The 23,955-nt window shown below is 42.5% G+C and overlaps 1 protein-coding gene across 9 annotated transcripts; it reads left to right on the forward strand.

The window, feature by feature from the left end:
• The first annotated feature begins 1,778 nt into the window (after positions 1-1,778).
• On the forward strand, positions 1,779-23,338 carry ORC2 (origin recognition complex subunit 2). Of its 9 annotated transcripts, none has more exons than XM_083409535.1 (18): positions 1,779-1,854; positions 2,790-2,912; positions 3,476-3,582; positions 4,345-4,482; positions 4,745-4,831; positions 6,626-6,718; positions 7,924-7,955; positions 9,840-9,900; positions 11,485-11,669; positions 13,046-13,144; positions 14,518-14,627; positions 16,492-16,624; positions 17,177-17,273; positions 18,068-18,214; positions 19,192-19,363; positions 20,408-20,469; positions 21,728-21,846; positions 22,567-23,338. In XM_083409535.1, exons 3-18 carry the CDS (start codon positions 3,492-3,494, stop codon positions 22,648-22,650), a joined length of 1,710 nt encoding a protein of 569 aa, XP_083265661.1. In that variant the 5' UTR covers positions 1,779-1,854; positions 2,790-2,912; positions 3,476-3,491; the 3' UTR covers positions 22,651-23,338. The 9 variants fall into 9 exon arrangements, 8 of the variants coding, with proteins under 8 accessions (XP_083265661.1, XP_083265667.1, XP_083265665.1 ...); XM_083409541.1 differs by having other exon boundaries at positions 9,843-9,900; XM_083409539.1 differs by having other exon boundaries at positions 1,811-1,854; positions 2,790-2,892.
• The last annotated feature ends 617 nt before the right edge of the window (positions 23,339-23,955 follow it).

Raw genomic sequence — 23,955 nt, forward strand, 5'->3', positions numbered from 1 at the left:
TTCACATGCTCCCCCAGGGAGGCTCGCCTGGCAGCCTCCTGACACAATTTTAGGCGCCAGGCGAAAACGTTTCCTGATAACCAGGCCTTTGGCTATTTAAACCGATGGCCTTTTAAACTGGAGCAAGGGGGGGGGGTTGTTTTGTTATTACGTTGTGTATGCCTGTTGTCTTTGTCCATGGAGTTTTCTTGGCAGGGATACTGGAGTGGCTTGCCAGTTCCTGCTCCAGGTGGATCACGTTTGGTCAAAACTCTCCACTATGACCTGTCCATCTTGGGTGGCCCTGCACGGCATAGCTCATAGCTTCTCTGAGTTATTCAAGCCCCTTCGCCACGGCTAGGCAGTGATCCATTTGGGAGAAAAGCAATGACAAACCTAGACAGCATCTTAAAAAGCAGAGACATCACCTTGCCGACAAAGGTCCGTATAGTTAAAGCTATGGGTTTCCCAGTAAAGTGGTACCTCTGATTACGTACTTAATTCGTTCTGGAGGTCCGTTCTTAATCTGAAACTGTTCTTAACCTGAAGCACCACTTTAGCTAATGGGGCCTCCTGCTGCCACTGCGCCACCAGAGCACGATTTCTGTTCTCATCCTGAAGCAAAGTTCTTAACCCAAGGTACTATTTCTGGGTTAGCAGAGTCTGTAACCTGAACCGTATGTAACCCGAAGTACCACTGTAGTGAGGTATGGAAGTGAGAGCTGGGCCATAACGAAGGCTGATCGCTGAAGAATTGATGCTTTTGAATTATGGTGCTGGAGGAGACTCTTGAGAGTCCCATGGACTGCAAGATCAAACCTATCCATTCTTAAGGAAATCAGCCCTGAGTGCTCACTGGAAGGACAGATCGTGAAGCTGAGGCTCCAATACTTTGGCCACCTCTTGAGAAGAGAAGACTCCCTGGAAAAGACCCTGTTGGGAAAGATGGAGGGCACAAGGAGAAGGGGACGACAGAGGATGAGATGGTTGGACAGTGTTTTCGAAGCTACAAACATGAGTCTGACCAAACTTTGGGAGGCAGTGGAAGACAGGAGTGCCTGGCGTGCTCTGGTCCATGGGGTCACGAAGAGTCGGACACAACTAAATGACTAAACAACAACAACCCCAAATGCCACAAATGTCTGGCAAGCTCTTGAGTTCTTTAGATGCTATGCAAGGTAAAGGGGAATCTTTCATTGTGCTAAGGGTTTCGCTTTAGACACTTCAAGGGCTGATGATATAATAATAATAATGAAGAAGAAAAGTGGCTCCCCATTTTTCACATGCTCCCCCATGGAGGCTCCCCTGGCGGCCTCCTGACACAATTTTAGGCGCCTGGCAAAAACGTTTCCTGATAACCAGGCCTTTGGCTTTTTAAACCGATAGCCTTTTAAACTGGGGCGAGGTGTGTGTGTGGGGGGTTGTTTGTTTTGTTATTACGTTGTGTATTTTTGCGCTTTTATTCTGTAAGCCGCCTTGTGAATTTAATATTTTTTTAAAAGGCCCAGAGGCTTGCTAGACCCGAACCCGCAGGCCTTGGGAAAGGGAAACGCGCTGCCACGGAGGCTGAACTCCGCCAGAGGCCTGGTCAAAAGCGCCGCCAGTCCGCGCAGACTCCCTGCGCGTTTCGTTCGCCTCACAACAGCGCCTTCCTCGCGGGGCGGAGGGAAAGGAAGGGGAGCCAATCGCCTCTAAGGAACGGGAACCCAATCGCAAAGCCGAGCGTTAGGTTTCCCCTTATGGGAAGGCGGTGGCCAGCCCGGCCCCGGCCTATCAGAACGGAGAAGGGCGGGGCCGTTGTCCCGGCGGACGTCGCGGGAAGTAGAGCACTAGTTCCGGCTGCGCGCGGGTCCGTTCGTGTTTTCATTCGCTTCTGTGAGTTTTAACGGGGGGCTCTGGGCGGGGCCAACGGTGGGTGGCGAGTCCCCGCATGCGCCGCGCGTTGGACTCGGTCACGTGGCTTTTGAGGGGGCAACAGAAAGCACGTGTGGAAAGGGGTTGGCGCGCTCTCCGTGTACTTTACCGGTGTACTTTACCGGAGAGTAAGCCCCGGCCCCTTTGAATTCGAACGAGCCTTGCTTCCGAGTAGAGTAGACCTTGGCAGAATGGCTCTGTGTATCTCAAAGGGAGGGCAGGAAGGCAGCCTCAAGTTCTTGAGGACTAGTGTTTTGCTTTGCTTTGTTAAACTCTCAATGGGCCGGTGGAGGGTTTGTCTTCCCCAAATCGTCATGTTGACCGGCGCGGGAGATGTAGCGCAAGCGCAGCTGAATTCAGCTGGCCTCGTGAATTACCTCAGGACTGCAGCTTTTTAGTGGTTACGTTAGTTCCTGTGGGTTTATTTCACAGTATATTGGCTTTAAATATTTGTTTGGGGGGGTATACACTTTCAAGGTAATCGCAAACATGTCTGCTGGGAAACAAATCCTGTGGAGTTAAGGGTAAAGGGACCCCTGACCATTAGGTCCAGTCGTGGCCGACTCCGGAGCTGTCCCTGATGTTTTCTTTGCTTGCCTCTTATTCCACAGGGCGGTTAGCATCAGTTGGTCCTGTGCTAGCCAGCTGGCCAGGGAGGAGGGGAGATTGAGGACTTTAAAATCACCAACAGATCTATGCAAGAAGAAAATGGTTGGAAAACTCAGGTAAAACAAAGCAGAGGCATTGTGTAAAAAATTACATACTTGGATTCTTTATCCATAGGTTGCAAGTTGTTGTTTTTAAATTGCTTTTTAAATGTTGGGGAATTTCAGTAGGGTGCCATATCTACCCTTCTGATCATTTTAAGGTGTTTCTGGCTCTTCCTTTCATTTCAGATTAAAGAAAATGCTGTGTGGAACTTAGACAATGTAGGCTCATCCGCTTAAACTGGCTGACCGTGTGGAAGTGTATTCTCTCCAATCCTGTTCATGCTGATATGTAAGGTTGTTTTTATCTCTGTAAGTACATTTGAGTAAAATTTGCTTTGAAGGTTGGATTTTATGTGTTTTGAGGTGTGAAATCTTAATTTTGCTTTGCTTTAGATGTGGTTAACAATGGGGGTTCAGCCCAAAATTGAAGATGACTGCCAACATGGTGGCGCTAAATCCTATGAAATTCTAGCAGGGACTTCATTGGGGGGGTTGATCCAATACCTTGTTTAAAACATCATCTGTTTAAATATTGCAGGCCTTAATGGTTGGGGGGAGGGGGGAACAATACTTCTTGTATAAATGGGTGAGTGCATCTGGCTGTTAACCAGAAAGTTGGTGGTTCTAGTCTGTCTACCTAGGGCGGTTGTGGGCAGGATTCCTGCTTTTGACTAGGTGACCATCACAGTCTCTTCCAACTCTACAATTCTATGATTCTCTGAAAGTAGAAAGGATTATTATTGCTACTAATCTTTCTATGCTTCTGCTTGTATACCATGTATTTCAGGCTTGGTTACATCTCCTGTTGGTAATAAGGATAGTTTAATTGTACTTGTGCCTGCATAGAAACATGACACATATTTTGTTTTTAGTTGTAGGCTTCTTGCTATGAGTAATCCGAAGTTAAAGAAAAGCAATGTGATAGAGGTCAAGTTTGTGGCAGATGAGGATGTCCTAAAGCACATTTCTGAAGATACAGGTATGAATTGCTTGTTAGTGCAAGGGCAACTTATTTACATTGTTATAAAATAGGGTACTACATTTCTCAGCTGGGTTTTTTAAAAAAGTAATTAGAAATTCCAGATATCTTTAAATGCCTTTAAAGTTACATATTTTTAAAAAGGAGAATTTCTGATGCTTTTACAGATTTTCTTTTGAGTGTATGCCATAATGGAAACCCAGGTTTTTCTAAGAGGCCAAAACTCTTATCCATCATCTTGTTTCTTGAAGGAGGTGACTATTCTTTGTACAGTTCCTCCCGCCACCAATTATGATCTGCTTATAGATCAGAATAGACCTTTTATTCACATTCAGAAATCTTAGGATTGCAAGTTAATAACGTTCAGAACTGCCAAGGGTATTACTATCACTCGGCCTTTGTACGCTTATCCACAATAAGCAGACTGACTAGTTTTGGTGCCTTGCCTTCAGTTGAATCCTTGCCATCTTTTGCAGAGTAATTGTTTTTGGTTGCCTTTTCTCAATAAAAACTGGCTAAGGGATTCAGTTTGCTAGAATATGTTGATTGCTTAGTAGTTCTAAATGGAAATAAATATATGTTACATGCAAATGCTCTAAGGCTGTAGTGCTTAACACTTACTAGAATACAGTGGCTGTTACTTCTGAGGAAACACACATAGGATTGTGTTGTAAGTGTGTATGCGGAGAAAGATTTGGCAGAAACAGGAGAACAGCTAACTGTTTCTGGTTTGTTTGATATTAAAGCCTTCTTCTCTTCCAGGTCATAAGGTTCGAAAGAACAAAACTGCACAAACGCTTGATGCAAAAAGATGGGTGAAGAAAACAGACGATACCTCAGATATTGAGTCTCAGGAAACTTTTAAAGAACAGGAATATGTTTCTGTCCTAGGCATCCAAGGTATTTATGAGAAAAGGGTAACACTTTGAAAAACTTTACCCAGCTATTAGCCTTGTGAATGTTGGCTAAGAAATGGCTGTGTTCAGGAGTGATAGCAATACAGTGTTATGTGGGTTGACCCACCCATTTTCACCGTAAACAATGTTTGCTCATTTAACAACATGCAAGTCCTTTGCAGTTTGGCAGATAATTGTTATAATTTCTCTTCCCACCTCTCACAAGTTTGCTTCTGAGGGTTTTTGTTTGTTTGGGTGTGTTTTAGGCTCTTTGAAAAATGGCTCCAGTGCAGGTGGTGGGGATGTCTTTCCGTTCCAAACTCCAAAACGCTCTAACAAGATGGCAGAAATGGGTATGGACTGTTTTGTTCAGCAAATTAACTCTTTGATCCTAGTCTTAGGAATGAAACTGTGAAGGAATAAAACTGTTTGATCATTCAGTTACAGAATGCTTACTTTCTGTAGTTGTTCTTATGGTTAAGCACTTTAAAATGGGTTTTTCTCTGTAACTATTATTACTGTATACATGCTGCTTTTCAGAACCTTTAGTAAAACTGAAATTTATTGTTTGTTTAACTCTGTTCTGATTCCTTGATTTTCTTCCTCAACTAATTGCCTCACCACACTACCCAAAGCAGTGAGTTGGCTGGACCGGTAAGTGACCTGGTTCACACTTAATGCTAAACCATGGTTTGCTTAGCCTAACTGTGGCTTGTCTGAATGAACCCAGCCCAGCAGGCTAACCATGTGCAGGTATGGTTTGTTGTTGGCTTATGAGCTTGTTGGCTTGTTTTTAACTGCTGTTTGATACTATCTCCAAACCAAATAGACTTTCTTAACCATAGTTTATTTGAACCCTTCCCCACAAGCTTGACAGGCTACAAAGGCTCAAGGCAAGAGCGGCTGGAAAACAAACCAAGCTTGTGAGAAACAGATTATGGCTTATGTTGTCAACTGTAAGATAACAAATTTATTTGTAGGGCTGGCTAAGCCAAACGTTGACATAGCAAGAGCATGCAAACCTCGGCTCTTGGAGAAGAACATACAGCTGCTTTGTTGCTGTGAAGTCCTTTTGAATTTGTGTTAAACTAACCCATAGTTTGATCTCATGCAAGCACAGTCAAACTTGGCCCTCCAGATGTTTTGGGACTACAACTCCCATCATCCCTGTCTAACAGGACCAGTGGTCAGGGATGATGGGAATTGTAGTCTCAAAACATCTGGAGGGCTGAGCTTGCCTGTGCCTGATCTAATGCATCATCTGAACCAGATCTGATGGTTGCACTCTCTCTTCACCACAAGCCATGGTTTGGCGTAGTGTGTCATGTGAACCAGGCCAACTGGTAACCATGGGTAAAGCAAGCCATAGCTGGGTGTTATATGCGAACATGGCCAGTAAGCTACATAGGGTATAGGGCTGTTTTTGTGAGGCAGCCACAGAGCAGATTAACTTAGCTGCTTCTCTTCCCTCCTCACCTCACAGCGCAGGCCTATTCTCTCTGCTTTGACACTGTATATCTAGTGTTTGTCAGTGCTACTGAACAACAAAATATTGGGATATGAGCTTCACTTTCACCACATTCCTGAGAACCACATCAGTAACCGTTGTAGGTCTTGTTGAGGCTTTTGGCTTCTATTTCAGAACAGCAGCTTTTTTCTTTTGCATAACAATCTGCTTCTGAACCTGGGAGAGTTTTAAAAAGTGTTTGTGTAGCAGCATGGTATTTGTTTCAGTTCAAATGTTTACAAGAGAAAAATCCTATGTGGTCCATGCAAGTCTTACTGCCTCTGAATCAGCTGCAACATTATTGTTTTAAAAATGCTGGTGGTCACACTCTTGTGGTAATACCGCCTTTCATCCGAGGATCACAGGGCATTTGTATCATATTGCTTGTATTACCTTTGTACCAATATTTTGGTCTCACCTTTAACACTGTAATAAATAATGACTAATGAGCAGTTTATTTCTTTAACAATGGCCTTCACTAGCCTTCCCCAGTGTAGCTCCCTCCATATGTTTTGAACTGCAGCTCCCATCAGCCCCAGTTCAAAACATCTGGAGGGCACTAGGTTGGGGAAAGTGTTTTAAATTGTATTAATATGTTGTGTGCATGCTTCTTTAATCTGGCATTTTCCTTTGTTCAAAGCCTCTGAACTAGCTCAGACAGCAGGTAGCAATGTAAAACATGAGAAGGCGAAGGATCCTGAAAAGGGAGCAAGCACTCCTCAAAGCAGCAAGAGTAAGTTCCATTGAAGTAATAAACTAAATTATCAAATGCTTTAGTAAGAGCTGTGTTTGGTAAAAGCTGCTTTTAACAGGTTTTGCTTTGGGGAGAATTCACGTGTAGCTTTTACACTTACTATTTCTTTTGTGGGTTATATTTTGTAGTATCTAGGATTAACACAATGGTTCTTAGCTAGGGAAGGAGAATCAGAGTATGAATGTCTTGACAATAAAGGCAGATGAATATGTGCTCTTGATTAACGTGAGCCTTAATCTGACAGGCTAGATTGCTGATTTTTGCTAAATATTTAATACACTTTTTACCTTTTCATGATAGCCATCCTTGTGCCAAGACGTCTAGTTATTTGAAATGAAAGGTGGATTTTGGAATCTTGTATGTGTAGCTTTCTACTATACTTATTTATTGATTAACAAATTTATTTTACTGCTTAAACAAAAGACCTTTAAGTGGTTTACAAATGACAATCTAAAATACTCATTTAAGATAGCGATAAAATCAGGCATTAAGAACAAGTTACATATAAAAAATTATAGCTAAATCACATTCTAAAATGTTTAAGGAATGCATAACTAGTTAGCATGCAAGTTTCTACTATTAGGATGCGTTTTGCTATGCAGATTATAGGGATTTCACTCCTATTCTAGCACACTTTTAAAATTGCAGGATCATAATCTGCCACGGTTCCTGTGACTGCATGATTATTCAGTGACTGTTGAGCAAATGGCTCAGATAAACTACAGTTTTCTTGGCGTGCAGTTCAGCTACTCATACACAATCATAAATCTTATATGTACATTGACTCCCAGTGTAAAAATATGCTGGTATTTGGGGATCATGGGTTATCTGAGAGGAGAATTTAGTTCAGATGCAATAAGCATTTGGGGAATACAAAATAGTTTATTTAGGAGAGACTTGGGAAGTGGAGAAGCTTTTGCAGAAAACTCCCAGTACTAGGCACAGAATTAAACAGATACAAAATAGTCAATATAACTTAGTTCATCCTTTTTTGCATGGGAAGGCACTGGATGAATTTGTCACCTGCATTAATTCTGCATAGAGATGAGGGCATTGTCCAAAGTTCAATATTATTTGCAATCTGAAGTATTTTCTGGTATGAGCATCTGAAGATGCTTAGTTAATGAAGTAGAAAAGAGCTAATGTTTCTTGGTAATTTGTGACAGTCTTTGTTTAATTTCCAGAGTATTCTGCTTCAAGCAAAGGCAAGGTGGAGGTGAGTGGCAATTTTTGGTGGTTAAAAACATCGGTCATTGATGGAGAATGACCTTTCTCCATTATGTGTAGAATCTCCCAAGTGTTGCCTTCAGTAGTTTGGCCGAATACAGGACTATCTGAGGCGGCTCTGAACATTTGTAATCCAGTATAATGCTTGAATTTACATGCAGCAACATGCAGTGTTGCTTCCTTTGACTGATCCTAAGCTGGTATTGGGACGCAGGTGGCGCTGTGGGTTAAACCACAGAGCCTAGGGCTTGCCGATCAGAAGGTCGGCGGTTCAAATCCCCGCAACGGAGTGAGCTCCCGTTGCTTGGTCCCTGCTCCTGCCAACCTAGCAGTTCAAAAGCACATCAAAGTGCAAGTAGATGAATAGGTACCGCTCCAGCGGGAAGGTAAACAGCATTTCCGTGCACTGCTCTGGTTCGCCAGAAGCGGCTTAGTCATGCTGGCCACATGACCTGGAAGCTGTACGCCGGCTCCCTCGGCCAATAAAGCGAGATGAGCGCCACAACCCCAGAGTCGGTCACGACTGGACCTAATGGTCAGGGGTCCCTTTACCTTTACCTTTTAAGCTGTTATTAGGTAAAACTGTACTGCTTAGCTATGTGTTTTTTGCTAAGTTTTATCCAGTGGTATTCAGCTGTCAATGGTATTGGAGGGAAGACATTTTCAAGAATTTCCCCTCCCCTAAATGTGACTAGGGGAGCTCCCAGACCCCGGAACAGATTTAAGCGGTGGGGCTGCAGCAGGAATGGATATAGCTGAAAATTGCTTCCCTTCCCATTCTGCTGCTTGAACCTTACTGTCAGCTGAGTGATATATAAACATTTTATCTGGATTGTACTGTTGACAAGAGATTCGAGTCATCTAGCAGAAGAATGGGCTTGCTCTTCATGCTAGTTGAGAACTGAGTAACTGAAGGTTTTAGGGAAAATAGCATCTCATAAATGGCCACCTACATGGATTTTTCATGACCCCACTGCTCAAGAGTTAAGATCAGCATATACTCTCTGGCCTGTTGCTAGAACATGCTGGCTTGGCAGGTATCGCACTGCTGTATCCCTGGAAAGATCTAACAAGTTCCCCCTCGTCACATTTTTTAATCAGTATTGACCACTTTTTTTAGTTCTAGAAGACATTTTATTATTGATTATGTTTGTTTTTACTGATTGTGTGACTGTTAAGTTTTAATTTAATCATATATATTCTTCAAATTGTTGTTGTAATCTGCTTTGAAAAGTTGGGTTTAAGTAACTTGAAAATATAGCTTGAAAGCTGAAAGTTCAACTTGTGGCTTCCTGGGTATGAAGTAACTTTGAGAATAGATTGAGGGCCCTCTCGGTAGTGGCGCCCACCCTGTGGAACACCCTCCCTTCAGACGTGAAGGAAATAAGTAGCTATCCTATCTTTAAAAGACACCTGAAGGCAGCCCTGTTCAGGGAAGTTTTTAATATTTAATGCTGTATTGTTTTAACACTTGATTGGGAGCTGCCCAGAATGGCTAAGGAAACTGAGCCAGATGGGTGGGGTATAAAAAAAAAAAGACTGCTTCATGTGGTCCTAGTGTTCTGCAAATAGCCATAAGACATTTCCAGGTTTATTTCAAATATGAGTTCAGTCTTAATGTATTGATCTGAAATTGGTACATGATAGCTGTAAATATGTAGGTTTGGAAGAAACTAATCTAGACTGTCCCAGAAATAGAAACAAGTACAACCTGGGTTCTTAACTGACTTTGCTTGGTCTCTAGGTCTAATAATAATGAGATTACAGAACTAGATTCTGCAGGTTACATTCAGTTTCTGTGTTTAAGGTTTTCTAAACCGCCTAAACAGATGAGATTTTATTCAGAAGATACTTCATATGCTTGCTTTATTAGCAGAGTAAAAAGAATGAATTCATATCAAAAACACCCTACAGACTCAGGAAAAGAATTACGGGTAAGCATTTGCATTAAATTCCAGCTAATATAGTTCAGTGGTGTTTTATAAGATGAGATTTCATTCTTGTGCTCTGCCTCTTCAGTTGTGACATTAGAGTATAACAGTCTCCAGAGGAGTAGCTGTATTGCAGCAACTAATCTTGTAGCACGTTGGAGTTGAATAAAACTATCATTGCATAAGCTTTTGGGATGGTATTTACCCCGAGCAAATCCAAGCTTTGCAGAAGTTCAGAAAAATTGTTGGTCAAAAAGCAAAGCAAAAAATTGGGGTCAACCCAAAGCAGACCAAATGATGACAGAGTGTGTTTGGTGACCATTAAGTTCTGGCAGATTGGGAGCAGGGGAGGAAATGAAGTGCCTGGACTCCTGAACTCCACAGCAGCATTTCAGTTGTGTCCTTCAAGTCTACATGGATAATGGGAACCCTTGGGTTAGGCCAGGGGTGGGCAACCTAAGGCCCATGGGCCGGATGCGGTCCAATCGCCTTCTCAGTCCAGCCCGCGGACAGCCCGGGAATCAGCATGTTTTTACATGAGTAGAATGTGTCCTTTTATTTAAAATGCATCTCTGGGTTATTTGTGGGGCATAGGAATTCATTCTCTCTCCCCCCCAAAAAAATATAGTCCGGCCCACCACATGGTCTGAGGGACGGTGGACCGGCCCACGGTTGAAAAAGGTTGCTTACCTCTGGGTTAGGAAGTGGCCTATTTTCTTGCCATGTACTATGTTCTTTACCCAGTTTCCCCCTACCTAGACTATGTTGAGATTCTGCTGTTATTTGAGAAGGTGACTCTGTGGCTTAAACAGTGGTACCTTGGTTCTCAAACTTAATCCATTCCGGGAGTCCATTTGACTCCTGAAACCGTTCAAAAACCAAGGCACGGCTTCTGATTGGCTGCAGGAGTTTCCTGCACTCAAGTGGAAGCCGCATCAGATGTTCAGCTTCTGAAAAACGTTCGCAAACCGGAACACTTACTTGCGTCATTCGGCAGCTGATTTGTTCGACAACTAAGCCGTTCAAGAACCAAGGTACCACTGTATGTGTGTGAGGTGAAGGGAGAACTCCATTTACGATCTGTAAGGAAACAGGTGTGTGCTCTATCAATTATGCACCACTTGTAAGTGGCCTTTTTTTTCTATCCAGTATATGCAATATAAAGTTGAAGTACAGTGGTGCCTCGCAAGACGAAATTAATTCGTTCTGCGAGTCTCTTCGTCTAGCGGTTTTTTCGTCTTGCGAAGCAACCCGATTAGCGCTATTGGCGGTTTAGCGGCTATTAAAGGCTTAAGGGATTAGCGGATTAGCTGCTAAAAGGCTATTAGCGGTTTAGCGGCTTAGAAAAAGGGGGTGGGGAGCGAAAAAAAATCTCAAGACTCGCAAGACATTTTCGTCTTGCGAAGCAAGCCCATAGGGAAATTTGTCCTGCGAAGCGCATCGAAAAACGGAAAACCCTTTCGTCTAGCGGGTTTTCCGTCTTGCGAGGCATTCGTCTTGCGGGGTATCACTGTACAAAATTTCCAGTGTACAAGATGAGTTAGGAACGGAAACTCACAAGTCTCTTGCCCAATGTTTCCTTTTTAGCTTTAAACATGTGCTCTGATACTGAAAGTGATTATTCCACTTCATGCTCCGAAGAAGAGGAAGATGACAGCTGTAAAGAAACTACAGATTATGCTGTCGATCCAAAAATGCTGGCCAGACCCCAGACATCATCTGCTCCAGCTAACAAAGAAACACCAGCTAAGAAGCTGAAGAGAGAAGTTCCTGTGAGTGTGGATGCACTTCAGTTTCCTAATCACATTGGCTATTGCCCATAGAAATAAGGACTTCTCAAAACATTTCTACTGCCAGTTAAACATTGAATTAAATGCGGGCCCGTCTCTGGCAGGAAACATTGTGGATGTGCTTAGTGGCAGTTTAATCCCAATTAGTTTTGAATCTTACAGGCTTAATTCTGCGGAAAGGCACATCATATGACTTTTGAAAGGTACACAGGAAATAATAATAAACAAGAATAATTTTTTATTTATATCCCGCCCTCCCCAGCCGAAGTCGGGCTCAGGGCGGCTAACAACAATAAAATAATAACAACATTCTAAAATCATTTCATTATAAAATTAATTCAAATCAAGTTGATGGCAACCATTGGGCTAGAGTTCTGTGAAGATTGCCAAAGGAGGGAGTCAGGCTGTGCCCTGGCCAAAGGCTTGGTAGAACAGCTCTGTCTTGCAGGCCCTGCGGAAAGATGTCAAGTCCCGCAGGGCCCTAGTCTCTTGTGGCAGAGCGTTCCACCAGATCGGAGCCTTTCTGCCTATTTCCTTGGGTTGTCAAGGCAGGAGATGCTCTCCCAGATTTACATATAAAGACCCCTAAGTGTGATATATGAGGTTTTATACAGCTTGGGACCTGCACCGTCCAAGGAGAGCATTCTCCCATACAGGCCTCCATGTTGTGTTGAGATCAAGGATGCAGGCCCTTCTGATGGTCCCATATTTCATTGGAGGTAGCTTATGCTGTACGCTGAATTAGGGCTTTCTTGGGGGGAGGGGTGCCATAATTCTAGCATTCCTTCCCCTCTGAAATATGGTGAACACTGACTCATTTATTTTAGGTACCTGATGACACATGATGGACATTAATTTTTGAGCCCACTGTTTCAGTATTCTATAATTTATAGTGATTTAAATGGGTTGATACAGATTTTTATTGTTTTGTTTTGTTTAAAGAATCCTCTGGAATTGCACATGACAATGAAGACAATGTGCCTCTTTACTTAGATTTAAGTCCCTGTGTGTGCAATGGAATTTATTCACAGGTAGGGATTTCTAGGGTTGTAGCCTAACAGTACAGTGCTATTGCATGTCTACTTGGAAGCCTTAACTGAGTGTCTTGCATTTACTTCCAAGTAAGTTTGCATAGGATTATATCCTTAGTCTATGATAAACTTTGTTGTATACTTTTTGCCTTATTATAGAAGGCAACTTCGTGACTAAGGGATGATGATGGTGAGATAGTTATGCATGAAATAACATGTGCGTTTAGAAATTTTCCTTTTCTTCTCAATTTGCTGCTATCCCTTTCCCCCTTCCCCTTCCACCATTACTGAAGCAGCTTCCCACTGTGCGTTTCTCTCTTCCTGCAGAGTAATTTGGTGGAAGAGTATTTTGAAGCACATAGCAGTTCCAAGGTTTTAACTTCTGACCGAACACTTCAGAAGCTACAGAAACAGAAAATGGATCAGGTATAGTATGTCCTACGAGGGACTATTTGTATTAGAATTTCCTTTTGAGGTCTTTGTTCAGAGAAACTCCTAGCAACTGTCTCTGTTCTTGTTCTTGGATGGACCCAGTGGTTGGTTCATTGATTGGTTGGTTGGTTTATTTTACCTTATTGGTAGTAGCACAGTTTGAGTTGTAATGCTGAAAACAGTGAGAAATACCGTACTTTTTGCTCTATAAGACTCACTTTTTCCCTCCTAAAAAGTAAGGGGAAATGTGTGTGCGTCTTATGGAGCAAATGCAGGCTGCGCAGCTATCCCAGAAGCCAGAACAGCAAGAGGGATTGCTGCTTTCACTGCGCAGCAATCCCTCTTGCTCTTCTGGCTTCTGAGATTCAGAATTTTTTTTTCCCCCCTCCAAAAACTAGGTGCGTCTTGTGGTCTGGTGCATTTTATAGAGCGAAAAATACGGTACTTTGCAGTGAAAAGGGCTTGGTTAAGCTAGAAGAGGGGTGTGGAACTTCTGGCCTGCAGGCCATTCTTGCCTCGGGGCATTTTCCACAAACCATGCCCACCCGCCAATCAGCTTGCATCACTGTTGATGTCAGCCGGTGGGCAGGACCTTTTTGGAAAGCCCACCCAGCTATCCCACATTGATCCCATCCACTCCCAAAAAGAATCTGCATGGGGAAGGCTTTCCAGCCTGCTTTCGTTGCATGTGCAGCAAAAGCAAGCAGACCTGGGTTTTTTCTTCATCGCTTTGTAATGGAGCAGTCCCTGCCAAAGCCAATGTCTGCTTTAGAAATCAGCTCTGACCAGTGTTCAAAACTCCCATTGTTCTAGGCGCATTTTGCGACAGGGAATTTCATTAGCGCAAGCAGTTTCTGAGCTCTGGGCGCAGTACCGCACCTAAGATTTCAGATTAAAACTGCAGAGTGGAAGGAAAGGAGGACCTTTTTCTGCTTCCCCACTTCCAGCTACTCTCTGAAGACTGGAGAAGAGACCCTCTTAAGAACACTAGGGGGGTAGGCAGGGGAAGGACTAGATCGTGTGAAAAATGAACATGATATTTTAGCTGCAGTTGGTTCATTTTCAGCTTTGCATTCTGTGTGCCTAGACATTCCGTTGTTGTGCCCATAACTTAACTTTAAGGTGCCATTTAGCTCCTAGCCTTCATATCTCAGTTTCTAACACTGGCTCTGGCAGATACTGCTCCATCATGCAATGCTAAAGAAACAGGCACTTCTTTCCCTGCTGAGACAGAAAAGTGGGGCCTGGCTGAAAACAGGTACCTTTTGCAGCAATTTCTCCCCCCCTGTTTTAACTAGAAATGTATTGCTTCATTTCTTTCAGCCCTGCACCTATTCTAATGGCTTATTTTTCCCTTCCTGGTCTAGGAGTCCCTGCAGAACATCTTGAATAAAGTACCTGTTGCTTTTGCTTCCGAATGTGAGGCATTAACCAAGCAACATGAATCTCTCTTTTACAAATGGATGTTGCAACTGCAGTAAGTATCTGGTGGGCTTCTGTGAGAACATGCAGTATACAATGTTCTCTTGAAACAAATTGAAGTTGTAATTAAGCCTAATTGTTTCTTAGGCCCGGAAATAGTTTTCATTGAATAAAACCACATTCACTTCCCATGGTACAGTTAATGTATTTTCTGGAGTTGAGGTCTTTATAAAAGGAACGTCATGTGGATGATGTTTGAGGGATGGAAATGCTTTCAGCCTGGTTTCTTTAGCAGATAGGAAACTATCTCATATAAAGCAGTCACAAATCTTCTGGGTGTTAGCTATTGGTTTTCTATAACAGAAAAGTACATGGGATTTAAATAGATCCTAGATTGTAGAGGTCTATTAGCTAATTGTCATAGCCACTTTCCGGATTGAATACATGGGAGCGAAGTTCAGATTGGGTGTTGCTCACAGTACGGCTGCACTTATTTCCATTCCACTGAAGACACTGCAAGTTGACATCAGGAAAATAAACAGATAATAGGCATAGATGCTGCTTTTAGCATTTATGATGCAGAACTGAAGCCAAATGAGTAAGCGTAGGGCCCTTATTGCATTTCTGTTCTCCAACTTGCTCATTGCTCTCCCCACCACCACCATTTTATCTTCACAACAACTCTGTGAGGTTGGTTTGTCCTAGTGAACTTAATGGGTGGGTAGGGATATGTATATACAGTGGTGCCTTGCAAGACGAAAAGAATCCGTTCCATGAGTCTCTTCGTCTTGCGGTTTTTTCGTCTTGCGAAGCAAGCCCATTAGCGGATTAGCGCTATTAGCGGTTTAGCAGCTATTAGCGGTTATTAAAGGCTTAAGGGATTAGCGGATTAGCTGCTAAAAGGCTATTAGCAGCTTAGTGCCTTAGAAAAAGGGGGTGGGGAGCGGAAAAAAAGCCCCAGGAATTGCAAGACATTTTCGTCTTGCGAAGCAAGCCCATAGAGAAATTCGTCCTGCGAAGCGCATCGAAAAACGGAAAACCCTTTCGTCTAGCGGGTTTTCCGTCTTGCGAGGCATTCGTCTTGCGGGGCACCACTGTACATCTCTCCAGTGTGACCCTGTAACCTCCATGTCACATCAACTCTCAATGTTTATTTCTTGCAGGTTAACAAAAAGTAGGCCCATGCAATAGTTTTGTTACATACAGTGGTACCTCGTGTTATGGATGGGATCCATTCCGGAGGCCCGTCCGTAACGTGAAATGCCCATAACTTGAAGCGCTGTGTCTGCTCAGGCGCGCAGCGCAATTTGACGCTTCTGCACAGGCACAAAGCACAATTTAGCGCTTTTGCGCAGACATGAGTGGCGAAACCCGAAGTAACCCGTTCTGGTACTTCCGGGTTGCCATGGGACGTATCGCGAAAAGACGCAACATGAAGCGGACGCAACGCGAGATATGACTGCACTCTGCTTCAGAACTGGAATTGTCTCTGTTCCCTCTTCCTCTGCTGCTGTGCAAGTAGAATCATAGAATCCTAGAGTTGGAAGAGACCACAAGGTCCATCGAGTCCAACCCCCTGCCAAGCAGGAAACACCATCAGAGCACTCCTGACATATGGTTGTCAAGCCTCTGCTTAAAGACCTCCAAAGGAGACTCCACCACACTAGGCAGAAAACAAATGGTAGCGGCAATCTCATCTTTCCACTGAGCGTTTAGTTTTGCTTTTCAGGACTGGAAAAGGATCAGAGATTTCTTCAAAGATACTAAATTTAAGCAAACTTCAATTGTTGTTGTTATTATTTGGGAATGAAGACGGAATAAGTGTCAGAATAAGAAAAAGTAAAATACTGTTCTTGATAAGAACACTTTCAATAGGTTATGCGCTATATTGTAAATTTCAGATGTATTCTTTTTTGCAGCCTAGGATTCAATATTGTGCTATATGGATTAGGTTCAAAGAAAGCTCTGTTGGAGAATTTTCGCATTTCTCTTCTGCAAGATTCTGTTCATATTGTTGTGAATGGGTTCTTCCCCAGCATCACCGTGAAATCGGTAAGAAAAAAGAGACATATATGCATGCATGCATTCAGAGAAGTAAACAAAAGCTTCAATACAAACTGCATGGTTTATTAATAGGTTACCGTTATTTAGAACACAGCTCAAATGAAGTTGGTTTACATTCGGTTCATCTCTTAATTCTAGCAGACAAAGACTCCAGTACTTAAAGGTAGTCCATGGTTTTGGTTTGCTTTGACTTCCTATATGGGTCTTCATTTGCAAATGCTGTTTATATGAAAGGGCAAGTTGCGCTGGTTGGAACGTAGGAAAACCTGCCTAATGTGTGTTTTAAGTTTATACTTAAGAAACCTGCAAACTGCTAAGGATTGTTTCAGATACTGCGAAGTTTGTATATGGAAGGCTCTTCTGTGTATTGTATGTGTGAATGTTTTTACTACATGTTGCTTTCAATATAGGAATTCTGTGAAATAGTCTTAATATTGAGACAGCTGTTTTTAACTTGAATTAAGCTCTCTTTGAAAAAACATGCTTAAAAAACAACACAGTTCCAAAGGAAAATGGTGACCTGCTGTTTTTTTGTGCCAGATTCTTAATTCCGTAACAGAGGAGGTGCTGGATCACGTGGGCACTTTTCGCAGCCCCCAGGATCAGCTGGACTTGATTGTGAAAAGATTTAAAGAAGGTAATACAGATGGGCCAATATATTAGAAGTTTGGAGTCTTCCTAAGTTAAAAAAAAAAAAGATTGGATGAAACTAATGATTTGGTTTACTCATATATTTATTGCCTGTTCAAATACAGTGATTATAAAGGTGCTTATTCTGGCAATTCATCAAGGATGCAATACCAATTTGTAAAACATGGGACTTGCTCCAGTAGCCTTTGAGTTATTGCTGTGGGTCTACACATTAAAGCTGGGATTGATAACTAGGCATTTGTTGTTGTTTAGTCGTTTAGTCATGTCCGACTCTTCGTGACCCCATGGACCAGAGTTTCAACTAAACAGTTGTGCAGTTCAGTCCCACCTTGATAGTGCAACAGTATTTTATGCAATTATCAGCACAGATCTAGACTTCTAGATTTGAATTATTATTATTAATAATAATAATATTATTATTATAGCAAAATTATTCACATTCAGTTCATTTCCCAGTCTCTCTGGTACTGAATCTAAAAAATGCAAATGATGAGAGAAGTTTTAAAACAAAATTTTGGGTGGGAATCTGGATTACAAAATATTATAGCATGGGTTAAAATGGAATTCTTTTATTCAGAATACATGCTTGCATTACTAGCCATGAATCTTGGATTCCTGGACACATAAATATAGGTTGTTTTTACCTGAATGACTGGTCCTGTGATTTTTGGAGGTGATGAGCAGCCACAGAAAGCTTGTCAGCATTTGGCTGCAGCTAGGTGACTTTCCTACTTCCTTGACACCCTGTTTTTAACCCTTGTACTTCTTCTCATTTGCCAGATCCTTCGCTGGAGCTCTACCTGCTCATCCACAACTTGGACAGTCCAACATTGAGAGGAGACAAAAACCAACAAATCCTAGCACAATTGTCATCTCTTTCTAATATCTACCTCATAGCATCTATTGATCATATTAATGCACCACTCAGTGAGTTCTTAGGCCTTTCAGCCCTCTAGCTTGAAAAATTCATCTTAAGTCAGTGGGAACATCTGTTTGGTACATATGTAATGCATTCTGTGGCTGTATTTAGATGCATTTCTTAACCATGGTTTGGTATTATAGCTGAACACAAGCTTGCCTACAAACCAGGTATTAGCATTACGTACCCGGGTGTTAGTCATTAATAGTTATGGAGTCCACATGGCATCTGCACTGGCTCCCGGTGGAGTACAGGGTCAGATTTAAGGTGTTGCTTTTGACCTTTAAAGCCCTTCACGGCCCAGGACCCTCGTACCTACGGAACCGCCTCTCCCGATGCCCCACGGAGAGCCTCAAGGTCCATAAATAGCAACACCCTAGTGGTCCTGGGCCCTAAGGAAGTTAGATTGGCTTCAGCCAGAGCCAGGGCCTTTTCAACTCTGGCTCCGGCCTGGTGAAACGCTCTTGTCTCATGAGACCAGGGCCCTGCAGGATCTGATTTCTTTCCGCAGGGCCTGTAAGACAGAGTTGTTCCGCCTGGCCTTTGGCTTGGAGCCAATTTGATTCCCTCCCTCTCTTTCTTTCTTTTTTCTTTTCCTTCTCCTCCTGCGAGGAGGCTACATTTTAATATTTTAATGTTCTATTTTAATTTTGTTTTTAAGTTGTAATCATTCAACTTGTTTTTATTATTGCTTGTAAGCCGCTCTGAGCCCGGCCTTGGCTGAGGAGGGCAGGGTATAAATAAAAAATTATTATTATTATTATTATTAATATTATCTTAGACCAATCAAGTTTGTAGCGTTGGGCACACTGACTTGAACTGTTTACAGGAAGGGTGGGGAGCCGCCAGCCTCTCCTTCTTGTTCCCACTGTGTTTTCCCACACAGAGCCTGAGATTTGGGGAGCATCCTCCCACCCCTCCCCAAATCTCCACATAAAGTGGAGTTACATAATTTTTACTTTTTCTTTCTTTTCTGCTCTTGTAGTGTGGGATCAAGCAAAGCAAAGCATGTATAATTGGTTGTGGTATGAAACAACCACTTACAGTCCTTATGTAGAAGAAACATCCTTTGAGAACTCCCTCTTGATACAGCAATCCGGGTCTTTGGCTTTGAGCTCTCTCACTCATGTTCTGCGCAGTCTCACTCCTAATGCAAGGTAAAAACTCTTCTGTGATGTTCAAGTGTTGGGGACCTTCGCTGCAACTAGGGGGCTAATTCTCGGGGGGGGGGGAGTGGTTTTTAAATAAAGCTTCAATGTTGGAAACGGAAAGCTGCTTTTTCATATTACAAATAGGGAAACAAGACCTGAATGCTATTTTCCTAGTGCCTCAAGTTCATGTTGCCTAATATTTGCTAGAAACACAGCAGTGGGAGACTCCAGATCTTTCGCTGCTCTATTGTAGAATCTACAGTGTAGATCATGACTAATATAGCCCTACGGATTATCTTCATTTCCCCTTTTGTTTTCTCACAGAAGGGTTATGCTGTATCAACAGAAATGATGTTTCCCACACAAAATTATTAATAGAGTTAGTATAGGTGATGAGAGATTTAAAAAAAAAGATTTTCCTCAGAAGGAAGTCTGTAAGGTAAAGGTAAAGGGACTCCTGACCATTAGGTCCAGTCGTGGCCGACTCTGGGGTTGCAGCACTCATCTCGCTTTATTGGCCGAGGGAGCCGGCGTACAGCTTCCGGGTCATGTGGCCAGCATGACAAAGCCGCTTCTGGCAAACCAGAGCAGCGCACGGAAACGCCGTTTCCCGCCGGAGCGGTACCTATTTATCTACTTGCACTTTGATGTGCTTTTGAACTGCTAAGTTGGCAGGAGCAGGGACCGAGCAACGGGAGCTCACCCCATCGCGGGGATTCGAACCACCAACCTTCTGATGGGCAAGTCCTAGGCTCTGTGGTTTAACCAACAGCGCCACCCATGTCCCTAAGGAAGTCTGTAGTTGGGAATAAATGTGGATTTTCAGCAATGGTGTAAAGGGAGAGGGAGCAAATGCTTTGGTACACAACAGAGGGAGCTGTTCCAGTTCTGGGTGGAATCACTGCAGAAAGTATAAAGCCAAGAACAGAAATAGGATGTTAAAAGTGGTTGCATGCACAATTAAGCCCTTTTTATTTTCAAAACATGTTCCCTCCCATATTGTAAGTTATGTTTCTTGTCTTGTTTAAAGATACTTCTTTTACTTACCAGGGGGATTTTCAGACTTTTGGCAGAATATCAATTGGAAAATAAGGATAACACCTCATACCCAGGTAACTCAATAGACACAAATTCTTAATTCTTTCTGGAGGTCAAACTAGGGTAGCATTGGACATGAGCTTTAGCCTAAGTCATGGATTCTGAGCACAATGCCTATATAAATGTGATTGTTGTAAACAAAAATTGCCCTTTTCCCTTATGGGGTATCCAAGAGCCCATATAGAGTCCTTACATAGGTTCCCTGTTGGTAGGAGAAGATAACAGAGGCCAACCAGAGAATATTGAGAAGCAAAGCAGCTAGTAAGCCTGATCTTTATTGATCTGTTGCAATAGGGTGCTCCCCTCACCCACAGAAGAGGAGGAGAAACCCAGAAAAATGGCGCGCAAGGCCTTATAAAGACTTTTGAAATTGCCACCCTGTAGATCAAGACCACCCCCAGAAACATCATACATACCTCACAGAAAAGGCGGTCTTAAAACAGAAATTTGAATGTTGTTTTTCTCCTGTCGTCGTTTATCTCCTGTCTGGCAGGTTACTTGATTGGATTGCCTCGGTAGCCTGGCCAGTCTTTAGTAATGATAAATACTTAGTTCCTGGTCCATGTCACAGGCTCACACCCTATTCATATCTTAAATGTGCCCTTAAGACAGGATTTGTGTGGAAAGAGACAATGGGGAGGTTTCCACTTTGACCTTGCAGAGAAAACATTTGCTCAGTTTAGGAATCAAAATGGTTCCAGGTTGGTCTTCCTGTGCTGATCTATGTACGTGCTTGGTTGGTACGCTTATGAACATTACCATATATCTAAGACCATAAAATTCCTATCACATGATGAAACTTCTGTTTTATGTGAGTATCAATTGGTACTGGGCATGTGGACACTTGCTGCAGCAATTCATTTGAGTTGGGCGAGTTTGTAAGCTCTTCCAGTTGTCATGAAACTGGCCGCTGAAATGTAGCATTGCTTTGAACTGAATGAGAGGACCAGACTAGGGACTGAAGTGTACAATATTTGAGAGCAGTCTTAGAAGCCTTGCTTTCAGTGCTATCTCAGGTAGGAAAAGATCCAGAAAGGAAAAGTTTTGAGGAAATCAACCCCTTCCGCCGTTTTTCGAATTGAAATTTTGAGGGAACACAATGGTGGGGAGACATTTCTAGTGCATAGCTTTCTCAAAGAAAAATGTTCATACTACCTTTTGAATAAAACCTCCTTCAAGCATCATACAGATCTCGTTAGCAACATTGATTTTCATTTGAGCAAGACCTCGCTTTTAATGCTAGGCGTTCCATTGCTTCTTTCCCCCTGCTAGGACTTTCCTTCCAAGATTTCTACCAGCAATGTCGGGAAGCCTTCCTGGTCAACAGTGACCTAACTCTCAGGGCTCAGCTCACAGAATTCAGGGATCACAAGCTCATTAGGACTAAGAGGGTGAGTGAAGTTGCTATAGACATGCTAATGTGACTATTTGTTTAACAATGCCTATGCTGCAGAAAAAATCAGAGTGTATGATTCTGGGTACAGGGTGAATGACAATAGAACTACAATTAAATATTTGTGGTGTATATTAATAGACAGAAATATCACATGTGTGTTCATGGTATTGAAACAAGCCAAAGGTTGCTTATACTGTTGTGAAAGTTGCCATCCAAAATGTGGAAGCAGTCTTCTACAAATTTCTGGTAGGACATTGGATCATGCCTTTTGAGGAGGAAATGTGCTTTAGTTTGTTCTAGTCACGTAGCATAACTTGAGAGGGCAAATCCCTATCAGGTCCAGCTCCGAGGGCCTTCTGGTGGTTCCCTCACTGCGAGAGGCCAAGTTACAGGGAACCAGGCAGAGGGCCTTCTCGGTAGTGGCGCCCGCCCTGTGAAACGCCCTCCCATCAGATGTCAAAGCGATAAACAACTACCTGACATTCAGAAGACATCTGAAGGCAGCCTTGTTCAGGGAAGTTTTTAATATGTGACATTTTAGTGCATTTTTCATCTTTGTTGGAAGCCGCCCAGAGTGGCTGGGGAACAAATAATAAATTATTATCATCATCATCATCATCATCATCATCAGTGTATGACTGCTATTTGGATTGAACAAAAATGCTTTGTTATTCTTATGCCTCAGAACTAATCGAAATAGTGTGCTTGTTTTCAGGGTGCTGATGGAGTTGAATATTTATTAATTCCTGTGGACGCTGGGACCTTGACTGACTTTTTACAGAAGGATAATGACATTTGAAGGCTCTGAAATGTGCAATAGCAATTGCTCTCAAGAGCTGCTGGAATACTGCCTACAGTGTAGTCAATTTTCAGATCTCAGGAGTTTTTATCTGCCTGTAATAATTGAGTAAAGCATTGTTTGTGCAAAGCCAACTTTTATATGTATCTAAAACTGCTTAGGTTTTCCACTTTGGATGACGATCTCCTCCTTTGTATTCCATTACAAAGAAAATGTGACATAGGAATGTGCCTTTCTGCTCATGAAGTAACTTGTGCTTGGAAAATACACATTGTTGGCTGTTAGCAGCTTAAGTTTTTCAACAATGAATGAGTATGTCATATTTACAGACTACCTTATTGGTTTTCTAATATGTGCCGTTTGAGATGGAGAGGTGCCTGTACTTGGGCAAAGCAAAATACAAACACCAGAGACCCAGGTTATTTTGGACCAGTGTACTGACGTTTTAGCCTTCATTGGTATACAAGCCATTGTAAATTTAATAATAAGCTGGCACCTGTCTCTGCAATGTAAAGAAAATGGCAGCTATGCTGATTTTTCAAACCAACTTTCTTAATGATAACGTCCAAAGTAATGAGAGGTAGTATTTTGGTATTTTTTTAAAAATAATCTGAATAAAAATGTGTAGTTGTGCAATAGTGGTTTTTTTTTTTTTTGTATGGTTCTAAATAAAACACAGTTTATGGTCCTGGCAAAGACTTGTATTTGAAAAAAAACCCAACTGAAATGGCAGAAGAGGTGCTGTTGAGCAGGTGGAGTGATCAAATGTCCCTTCTTGCGCCAGGTAATGGGATGGTGGTGGTGTCACTACATTCGTGCAGCCCTTGTGTGAGCCGGCAGAAGTGCTGCTGTAGAGCCAGTGGAAGATCCTGAAATGGGGCAGGATTTGTTAGTCCCCGAGCGCTTTCCAGTTCCGACATGTGATAATGTAAGGGCCCAATCAAGGCAGAATTCATCCTCCCCCTACTGCTGCATAAAGCCCATGCCATCAACAGCTGGAGTTTGGACTGATCCCTTACTCAGAAGTTCAAATCCCACTAAATTCAATGGAGCTTATTCCAAAATAAATGTTCATGGGATTGCAGCCTAAATTAAATATTGCTGGTTCTGACATCGAAGTGATCAAACCCTGACAGTTCAGTGACCATTAGACCATTGAAAGTTTGTTTGAAAAAGTTCTGAGATGTGCATCTTCATGTACTACATATATCACTGGTTTAGCTTATTTTTTGTCTTACATTTTCCAGGATAAAAAAGCTAGCTGTCAGGTAGAAGTGCTTAGTGAATAGTTTTTTCCTAAAATTT

Source organism: Podarcis tiliguerta (assembly GCF_965153285.1).
Source record: "Podarcis tiliguerta genome assembly, chromosome: 1".
In the NCBI taxonomy this organism is placed as follows: domain Eukaryota; kingdom Metazoa; phylum Chordata; class Lepidosauria; order Squamata; family Lacertidae; genus Podarcis; species Podarcis tiliguerta.

What these genes read in the sequence shown, in the direction of transcription:
- ORC2 (XM_083409535.1), top strand. Translation starts at nt 3,492, where the DNA reads ATGAGTAATCCGAAGTTAAAGAAAAGCAATGTGATAGAGGTCAAGTTT. An exon ending in CCAGCATCACCGTGAAATCG is followed by an intron (nt 16,625 to 17,176) that starts GTAAGAAAAAAG and finishes TTTTTGTGCCAG; the next exon opens with ATTCTTAATTCCGTAACAGA. An exon ending in AGTCTCACTCCTAATGCAAG is followed by an intron (nt 19,364 to 20,407) that starts GTAAAAACTCTT and finishes TTTACTTACCAG; the next exon opens with GGGGATTTTCAGACTTTTGG.